We start from the raw sequence: 10,744 nt of genomic DNA on the forward strand, positions 1-10,744 counted from the left end.
CTGCTATACTAAGTCTTAAAATCCATTTGGGCAACAATTGTATATTTCTAATAACAGATTAGAGTTTAATGGTATGATGTTCTTTAAATGCATTTAGTTCAGTTCAGTCACTCAGTCATGTCCAACTCTTTGTGACCCAATGAACTGCAGCACACCAGGCCTCCCTGTCCATCACCAACTCCCGAAGTTTACTCAGACTCATGTCCATTAGGTCATTGATGCCATCCAACCATCTTATCCTCTGTTGTCCACTTGTCCTCCTGCCTTCAATCTTTCCCAGCATCAGGGTCTTTTCAGGTGAGTCAGCTCTTCGCATCAGGTGGCCAAAGTATTGGAGTTTCAGCTTCAACATTAGTCCTTCCAATGAACACTCAGGACTGATCTTCTTTAGGATGGACTGGTTGGATCTCCTTACAGTCCAAGGGACTCTCAGGAGTCTTCTCCAACACCACAGTTCAAAAGCATCAATTCTTCAGTGCTCAGCTTGCTTTATAGTCCAGCTCTCACATCCGTACATGACCACTGGAAAAACCATAGCCTTGACTAGACAGACCTTTGTTGGCAAATAATGTCTCTGCTTTTGAATATTCTGTCTAGGTTGGTCATAACTTTACTTCCAAAGAGTAAGCGTCTTTTAATTTCATGGCTGCAGCCACCATCTGCAGTGATTTTGGAGCCCCCTCAAATAAAGTCTGACACTGTTTCCATTGTTTCCTCATCTATTTGCCATGAAGTGACGGGACCACATGCCATGATCTTAGTTTTTTTAATGTTGAGCTTTAAGCCAACTTTTTCACTCTCCTCTTTCACTTTCATCAAGAGACTGTTTAGTTCTTCTTCACTTTCTGCCATAAGTGCATTACCCCAGAGAAAACAAATCACTGGGAGCTTTAGTAGCTGGAGAAAGTGGGACTTGATTTGGGCCTTTGAAGGTCAAAAATGAGACAGAAGTAAGTGTTCTTGTTCAGAAGGATAAGAAGAGGGCCTGGTAAAAATTGGTGGGCCTGTCCTTGCACAGCTAAGTCTGTTCTTGTTTCTGGGTTTTCAGAACCATGTATTGTACTGTATTGTTGAGTGATACGTATGCCTAGGGAGTCAGATTGTGTGTAAAGAAGAAAGAATGATTAACCTATGTTGGTCTGATGGTTTACCTCTGAGATGGAGAAGATAAAAGAAAAGCATGTAAAGTCCTGATGTATGATAGGAATGACGTGTAATTTTAGCATAAAGAAAGGAGTCTGGAGTAAAGCTTTCTTCTTTACCTGGGGTGGGAGGCTGAATATCCAGTAATTCATCTTACTATTATTTGTGGTGTGTGTACTGTTGTTGTTCATTCATTCAGTTGTGTCTGAGTCTTTGAAGCCCCATGAACTGTAGCACACCAGGCTTTCCTGTCCTTTACTATATCCTGGAGTCTGCTCAAACTCATGTGCATTGATTCAGTGATGCCATCCAACCATCTCATCCTCTATTGTCCCCTTCTCCTCCTGCCCTCAATCTTTCCTAGCATCAGGGTCTTTTCAAATGAAATGGCTTTTTGCATCAGGTGGCTGAAGTATTGGAGCTTCAGCATCAGTCCTTCCAATGAATATTCAGGACTGATTTCCTTTAGAATTGACTGGTTTGATCTCCTGGCAGTCCAAGGGACTCTTCAAGAGTCTTCCCCAGCACCACAGTTCAAAATCATCAATTCTTTGGTGCTCAGCGGTGTATATATGTATGCCTGTTAAAACTACCAATTTTCATATATTACTTACTACTTGTTAATAAAAAAATTAATGTATATCTTGGAGGCAAAGACTAAGAAGTTTATTTAAAGACTACCATTTTGAGAATAGTTTGTTTGCTTTCTGAAGTCTTAAACATGTAATTGATCATTTTGGTCACAAGGTGTCACTGGAGCGCCAAATTTATGAACACAGCTGCTTTTTTTGAAAATATGATGTCAAGAAAGATGGAAGTTTTTTATAGTGAATTTATTTAGGTGCCTGCCAGTGTGTCTGTTTCACTGAAGTAATTGTTGGGCAGTGGGATATAAGTAACGTTACGAACTGTGTAAACTTCTCAGTTTCCTTCTTTAACAAAAATGAGCTATGAATGTATATGTTTAAAATATGGTTATATAACTTAAAGTCTTTTCACATAGTAAATAATTTAGGGTGAATGACAATACAAATCATAGAAACATCTTTTAATCTAGAATGTTGAATAGTATTCATTCATTGGGGGTTTGTTGCAGTGTATTTAAAAGACATTGAACATCTGCCTAAAATGAAGCAGCTAAATCTTTAGTAAATAGTGTAGGTTAAACCTTTGGGCTTCCCTGGTGGCTCAGACTGTAAAGAATCCACTTGCAATGCGGGAGACCTGGGTTCAATCCCAGAGTTGGGAAGATCCCCTAGGAGGAGGGCATGGCAATCCACTCCAGTATTCTTGCTTGGAGAATTCCCACGGACAGAGGAGCCTGGTGGGCCACAGCCTGTGGGGTCACACGACTGAGCACACACAGCGTACTAAACCTTTGCTGTATCTTCTCTTCACTGTCCAGCTCGCCGCCTCTCATGCCAGTTTATACTGTCATCTTAAATATGCTAATATCAGAGGTAACTTCATTCTTTGTATTTAGCTTAATTTAGTTATTTGAAAATAAAAGGCAGAATTGTAAATCAGCTAAAACAAAAATTAAAAAATAAAGTTGAACAAAAGGCCCAGGAGAATAAAAGATAGCAATGTCAGGGTGCTAAGACACTTTGACCACTCAGTTATTTTATTGTACCTTTTTTGGAGTACTCAAAGTAGTGTTAAACAACATTTACATGTTACCTATACTCGTTCAGCTTTCTGCTTATGGAATTTCATTTAAAAAATATATCTGAGGAGATCTGAACAACATTTTTGTTGGAGTGAACACACAAGATTTGCCCTTTTCTAGGGAATTGCTTCAAAAGATGATGTCTGAGTCTTTTTTTTTTTTTTGGTCACTTCCTCTGAGGCAGAAATGATTGCCGGTGAGAAGGTCCAGTCATAAATGGAACACATTATTTTGGGCTCTTCTCTTTTTTAGTAGCAACACTAAGCTAACATATTTTAGATTTGAGAAACCTGTCACATGAACTTTGTAAGCACTACTTGTTCTGTTGGTTGCAATGTGAGAGTTAATTGTGGATATGATGTGGATAAACTTTTTTAGCATGACTTCTGTACCATAGACAGTATGGAAATAAATGGGTATTAGCTGTTTATAACAAAGAGAGGGAAAAAGTTACTGTATACTAGCATTGGAGGGATTCTTTTTTTTAGGTCTGCAAAGAAAAAATCTGTGAGAGTCTCAGAATAATCTTAAAAATCTCCCCCATCCCCCATTATTTGAGAATAGATGGCCAAGATGTTATTTGAGACCTTGATTACCCTCCTGATTGACTAGTGAGTTGCCAGGGAATAGTACTTCTTTGATAACTGACAGATTATTATTATAAGTATAGTTAATCTTAGATTTGAACTATAATTTTTTATGGGCTTTTGTAAATTTGGCTGTTGATTATTTTATGTTTATTAAATTTCCAAAAGTCATGTAAGAGTGTCAGAAGACACAGCCTAGCCAAGTCTTGTCTAGTGTCTTAGGCTGCCTGCCACCTGCCAGTGACATTACAAAAAAAAATGAAACACAAACTCTGATGAAAGGTAGAGCAGGCAAGCATTTATTGGGGAGATAGTGGGTTGGTACAACAGTGGGAAAAAAATGAACGCCATGACTAGCCTTGAAAAGTTGTGTGCCCTTTAACATCAAACTCAGGATATTTCTTATTCCTTTGGGCTCTTGGTTCGTATTGTTTTTATGGCCTTATTTACATCTTATTCTAGCCAGTACTGTTATATTATGAATATTTTTCCCTTCACTTGATGTAAAATTTCTAGAGTTAGAAGTATGTCTTACTAATACTGCATTCTCAGTACCTCATATGATTTTTTAGATCATTATTAAAAGGATAAATTCTTGCTGCCAAAGTGCTGATTCTTGCACACGGGTAAATAATAGCTAACGTTTATTGAGAACACACCTTGTTCCAGTCTCTATTCTAAGAACTCGATATATCTTTAACTTAATCTTCATAATAACCCTTATGAGCTGGAAAGAGTTGTTTTTGTTGCTTTACATAGCGGATACAGAGGAATAGAGAAGAAGTTTTGCCCAGGGTTGCACAGTGAGGAAATGACCAAATTGGAATTTAGATCCAAGTAGTCTGGCTCCAGAACTTGCTCTCACACCCTTTTTACTGTGCTCTAGTGCTTCCTCAAGTTGCTGTTCATGGTTTCTCTTTTTTGTTTTTGTTAATGATTTTTTTAACATTAAATGTAGGTGTGGGCTAATTTAATACCAAAAATTGAAAACAAGTAGAATTTCATTTATTACTGAGTTATATTTTTCTTTTGTACTGTTAAGTTTTAAAATCTAATAAGGCCTCAGATATATTTCAGCTCCTTTCATTTTTTGAAGTTATCAAGAAAATTGAATGCAGTGATGATTTTATTTTATTTTTTGTGGAAGCTGATTTGCCATGGTTTTTTATTTGAAAAGTTTGTTTTCTCTCTGTATATATTTCTGTGTGGCCAAGCTTTGTGATCCTGGTTTCCCAATCAGAGACTGAATCTGCATCCCTTGCAGTGGAAGTATGGAGTCTTAACCACTGGTCCACCAGTGGTTTACTGTTTCTATTGATTCCCCCCCACCCCTTAGTTTTGGGTCACAAAACTGCTTCTTTACAAGACTAGTAATTTTTATTAGATGCTGGACACTGTGACTGCCATGTTGTTGTGTGCTGAATTTTGTTTGTCTTTAAAGACCGTTGAAATTTGTTTTGCTAGGCAAATCAATTTGTACCTGCTTGGTTATGTTAATTGTTTTGATGTTTGGGTTCCACATAAGTTAAGTGAAAAAAACTTCTTGACTGTTTCCTTGCATGCAGTTCTCTACTGAAATGTAAGGAAAACATTCTGCTTTTAAAATAAATTGTCGTGGGTCATGAGAAGTAGATGTGGTATAGTAATATGAAGCAGAAGATCAAGGGCAAGTGACATGAACTACCACTAACCACACCAAGGCTGGTCTTCTCCAAAGAAAGTGATGTTGTGTGTATGGTGGAGTTGGAAGGGAGGTCTCTGTTATGAGCTCCTTCTGGAAAACCAAAGGATTCATTCCAACAAGTACTGTTCCCTGTTAGACCAGTAACTGAAAGCAGCACTCGACGAAAAGCACCTGGTATTAGTCAACAGAAAACGTGTAATCTTCCATCAGGATAACAGCATGTTTCTTTGATGACCAGCCAGAAACTGTCACAGCTTGGCCGGCAAGTTCTGACTTGTCCATCATATTTCCCAGACAGTGCACCTTCAGATTTCCATTTATTTTGGTGTTTACAGAATTTTTTTAACAGAAAAAATTTCACTTCCCTGGAAGACTGTAAGAGGGACCTGGAACAGTTCTTTGCTCTAAAAGATAAATTTGGAAAGATGCAATTATGATGTTGCCTGAAAAATGGCAAACGGTAGTGGAACAAAATGGTGAATATGTTGTTCAGTAAAGTTCTTAGTAAAAATGAAAATGTGAAAAACATGTCCTTTATTTTCACTTAAACCAAAGGAACTTTTTGGGCAACCCGGTAGTTAATGACTGCTGTAGTAGACAGTAATACAGTGTTTTTTCTCAATATTACGAAATTTCAGTCTTACAGCTTTTGTATATAATAGTAAGTGCCTATGGTTGATCTCTACTGTGTCCCAATTTAGAAGCTTACTATAGTATTTTTTTCAAATTACCCAAATAGTTAAATGTTCATTGGAGATTCATTTGAAAACTACAGAAAATACAAGAAAGAAAATTTGTCACATATAATCCCAAAGATAATCAAGATTATTTTATTGTATTTCCTTCTGGTCTTCTATACAGAAAAAAATTGTTTCAGTGAAAAATATTTGATTTTTAGTGTTTCTGTCTTGAAAGGGAATGTGCATAGATAGCAAGATTGAAATGATAAAAATGATTTGTCCATCTGTAATTAGTTTTATATTATTTGTCATCAAAGAATAACATTTGCCTAACAAGCTTTCATCAAAGAAGGCAATGGCACACACACACCCCCCCCGCCCCCCCCGCCCCCCCGCCCCCCCCCCCCCCGCACCCCACTTCAGTACTCTTGCCTGGAAAATCCCATGGATGGAGGAGCCTGGTAGGCTGCAGTCCAGGGGGTTGCTGAGAGTCAGACACAACTGATCGGCTTCACTTTCACTTTTCAGTTTCATGCATTGGAGAAGGAAATGGCAACGCACTCCAGTGTTCTTGCCTGGAGAATCCCAGGGACGGGGCAGCCTGATGGGCTGCCGTCTATGGGGTCACAGAGTCAGACACGACTGAAGCGACTTAGCAGCAGCAGCAACAAAGCTTTCATAGCTTTATAGGCCAGGTATATGTAGCAGCTTCAGGAATGACATATTCATCAGGAAACTTTTTAACTCTTTTCTCTGTTGCAGATTGATGTTTAATAGGAAAGAAAGTTCATAGTTTGCTGTTGGCTGCTTTTTGACAATAGCTAGAGAGAAGGCAAACATAATTTAATATTTGGCTTATTTCCACATTAGGGGAACTGGTTAGGAGACTGCTTTCAGTTCCGTCTTTTGAGTAACTGTTTTACCTGAAAATCATTTGCCAGGTGCTTAGAAACCAAAGGCCTTGGCCCTCAAGGGGTTCATGGTTTAGTTAGCAAGAAAACAACTGGATTTTCTACTGTTTCTCTGGAGGAAAAAATGTCAGATGTTACTGTGCAATTTAATAATACAGAATTTAATAAAATTAGCAGCTAATACCTATCCTTTCTAACTTCTGGAATTTTTTGTTTAGGTGAGACATGGAATCCATTAAAATTGCATTATCAGTTAAGAAACGTGCGGGAACGATTAGCTAAAAACCTGGTAGAAAAGGGCGTACTGACAACAGAGAAACAGAACTTCCTCCTCTTTGACATGACGACGCACCCCCTCACCAACAACAGCATTAAGCAGCGCCTCATCAAGAAGGTGCAGGAAGCCGTTCTCGACAAGTGGGTGAACGACCCTCACCGCATGGACAAGCGCCTGCTGGCCCTCCTCTACCTGGCCCACGCTTCAGACGTCCTGGAGAACGCGTTTGCGCCCCTGCTGGACGAGCAGTACGACGTAGCCACCAAGCGGGTGCGGCAGCTCCTGGACTTGGACCCTGAGGTGGAGTGTCTGAAGGCTGGGACCAACGAGGTGCTGTGGGCGGTGGTGGCCGCCTTCACCAAGTGACCCTGCCCCGAACCACGCGTCCCCCTGCTCTCGCGGGAACCAGTCCTTTTTCTTCTATGGACTTCTGGGTTTCTGCAGTTTGTACTTCCACACTGTAACTGGCTTTTGTTTCCTGAAATGGTGGGTGGCTTATTCTTTTGTGTATGTATGCAGGATTCTGCTGGTACGAGAGGCCTTCCTCTTTCTGTCTTGAAAATAGTTTGACTGCCATATTGGCATTCCATTCCTTGTTGCCATCCTCACTGTCCCCTGTTGCGGGTTTCTGGTGTGCTTTGACTTTCAAAGTGCCACCGGTCTCCTCGCCTGCACATCTTTTGGATTACCTCAGGCTGAGTTTTTCCCGTATGTGCGTGTCCATCTAATGTTCTGCCTGCAATTCAGACAGAAGTCACAAAATGGCCTTTAACTCACCAAAGGTAAATATCTGTATCTATTGGGACATTTTATACATAGACCTCAGTTGAGATGTATACTTAGCAAATTATTTTTAAATTGAAATACACAGTAAGTAATATAAAGTGCCCCTTGATTTTGCCTCCCATGTAAATCTATTGTATTATTACACTTGTTATAATTTTAACTATTAAGTCATAAAGGTCCAGTTGTCTCACACAGCCAGTTTGGGATGAGCTGCATTCCAGTTATGCTGTATATAGTTTGAAGTATATATAAATTGTTCCTTCTTCTGGCCACCCCTGCCCATCTTAGTATTTTGCAGGATTTAATTGGTTGTACACCTGGTGCCCCTTACTTGCTACAGTCATTATAATTTGGTGGCAAAATAGACCTCTCATCATTAAGGAGAGAAAAGATGTATGGCTCAGTTGGTCCCAACATTTTTTGAGCTGTGCCATTCATGGTACTCTTTGCCTATGTATCTCCTTTTTGGATTTTTTTTTTTTTTTTTGGGTCTTATTTTTATCATTTCTATAGAGAAGAGGCTTGTGACCAGTACTAATCTCGAGTACAGTTTTATCTTTTTCTGTCCACAGGTAAATTAATGTCTGCTCTTCAATATCTACTCACACTTTCTTGGGGGAAAACAATCAAATGTCAGTACTAGCAGATGTTGCATGTAAATCGTTAGCAAGTAATGACTACAACTCAGATGATTAAGAATTTTGTAACAGAAAGCTCTGCTGTGTTTTAATTTTTATATACAATTATGATAATTAGCACAGTCTAAGATTATAAACCTTTGCTTTTTAAAGTTTATTTTTACTATTTCTTTATCACTGTTTATTGGATCACCATTGGTTTCATAATGTAAATAGTATATATTGAACAAATTAAATGTCAAATTTTTTATTACCATAGTTCATGTTACTAGTGGGGCTTTCAGGTGTTTAGAGGTTTTTTTGGTTAACCTTCAATGCAAAAGTACTAGATGGTGTATAACTCTAGAGTTGAGTTTTAAGGGATTCCCTAATATGTATACTATCTTTTTATCTGAAGTAATAAATAAACTATGATCTTGAAAGTGCCTGAATCAGAGTAAGCATGTTATTTGTATTTTTGTATTCTGATTTTAGTGGTCTTAGTGTTTTTTCTGATGAAGTTTTACTTAGCCTTAGTGTAGCGTGGCAGTATTTCTACAAAGGGGTTGGAAAACTTTCTCATTGGTTCAGATAGTAAATATTGATATTTTAGGCTTTGTGAGCTATACACTGTTGCAGCTACTCAACTCTGTTTGAGTGAAAGTTGCTGTTGACAGTACAGATAAATGGGTGAGGGTGTAGTCCAGTAAAACTTCATTTACAAAAACAGGCAGCTGGCCATGAGCAATGGTTTACCAATCCCTATTTTAATTCACGAAAAAAGTCAGATTTTTCTGTCCATTAAAATAACCTCTTTTACCTCCAAATGATATTATTGGTGGTGATTAAGTATAGAAAGTATTTATTGTTTCTTCCCATAAAATGAAACTTACACCATGTCCTAGAATTTCTTTTTAGGTGAACGTTTACTGCTTTTCTCCTGAAAAGATTTTAGAAGTGAGGTACTGGAGGTTTCTGAGGTATTCTTGACTTCCACAGCAGCATCTGTATTCTCAAGCAAGGAGGAAAGGGCCTCACCCGTACTTCCATGAGTGTTTGTTTCAGAGCAGAGTGCCCCTCAGCTCTACCTGTGTGTGACCACAACTTCAGGATTTGTGTCTCCAGAGGAGAGGGTGTCATCTAGAACTCAGTTCTTCTACAGAAGGCTGCTGCTTCCAGCTCTCTGTAAGCAGGATCGGTGCGACTCCAGGGATGACGTTCTGTGTGGAAGGTACAGTGTGTCCACAGGTTTACGCCACTTGTTAAAAAGCCTTCAGATCCAAGAATCAGGCAGAGAGTTTTAATATAATAAAACTTATATACAGACCTATTGTGCAAAGAATGCTGTGTTTTGACTTCTTCACGTTATTTATTTACTGAGTGTTCCTTATAATAACCTGGTCTAGAACAGTGCTGTAACAAAAAGGAGAAAGGAAACTTAATGCATGCTCTATGCCTACTGAGGGATTTTATATCTTGTTTTGACCTCCCCAAACTGCAGTAACTGTCTTCATTTAATGAAGAGCAGGCTTGGAGAGGAGGGGTTGCCCAGTCTCGCATTATCTGGTAAGTGTTTGAGCTTTTTAATCCTGAAATAATTGAAAACATAATTGCATTCAACTATAATTTTTCCTTTCTTGTTTTGGGACTGGGAGGGGGCTTCTTTCTCTAACAGAAACAAAACGAGAATAGTGGGCATGTAGGAAGATCTCATGGTGGCACAAAAGACAGTGATAAATGGATATCCCTACTTTATTCTGATATCCTGGTATAACTTACATAGGTTAATCTTTTGGGGATGAAAAAGTTGACTGTATGTTCTCAGAAGAAAGCATCATCATCAAATGTCAGTTGGCCAAGAAAGCCCTGGCCTGCTGAATGAACCAGGATTGGCTTGTGACCTCTGATGCATTCTGCTACTCAGTTCTTCCCATTATTTGTGAACAGTAGGACAAACCTTTGAATTTGGCCACCACCTGAAGGAAAGCGAGAGCGGCTGGTGTGCAGTTCAGTGGCAACATAGGACCAGTGAGTGATGACGTCCAGCCTGATGACAAGGACCCATGACTGCCATGCACGGCTACTCTTGGCCCAGGAACGTGGAAGCTACCATTCATAAGTCTATGTGAGATACTTACTTTTACGAAGTTTAATCTCAACTCAATAGCCTCCATCTTAAATATGAACATGTAGGCTGTCAGATAACATTGTTCCATTTTGCTTTCATCTAGAACAAGATGACTGAAAGCTGCAGGTAATTTCCAATTCGTCGCAGCCCACTGGGTCCCAGAGTGATATCCCTGGCTCTTGTAAGTTCTGTGCAAATGTCGCATAGTCTTTAATAGCATCAAGTAGGGGTATTAATGTTTATCACCTTGCAGGCTACTCTT

General features: G+C 39.0%; 1 protein-coding gene across 1 annotated transcript in view; it reads left to right on the forward strand.

Moving 5' to 3' along the window:
* GOLPH3 (golgi phosphoprotein 3) overlaps positions 1-8,806 on the forward strand; it is a 45,346-nt gene extending 36,540 nt beyond the window's left edge. Inside the window, exon 4 of the mRNA XM_018065702.1 lies at positions 6,893-8,806. Coding sequence (XP_017921191.1) covers positions 6,893-7,317 — 425 coding nt within the window. The 3' untranslated portion in view covers positions 7,318-8,806. The remainder of the gene's footprint in view (positions 1-6,892) is intronic.

The sequence above is a fragment of the Capra hircus genome, chromosome 20, assembly GCF_001704415.2.
Source record: "Capra hircus breed San Clemente chromosome 20, ASM170441v1, whole genome shotgun sequence".
NCBI lineage: Eukaryota > Metazoa > Chordata > Mammalia > Artiodactyla > Bovidae > Capra > Capra hircus.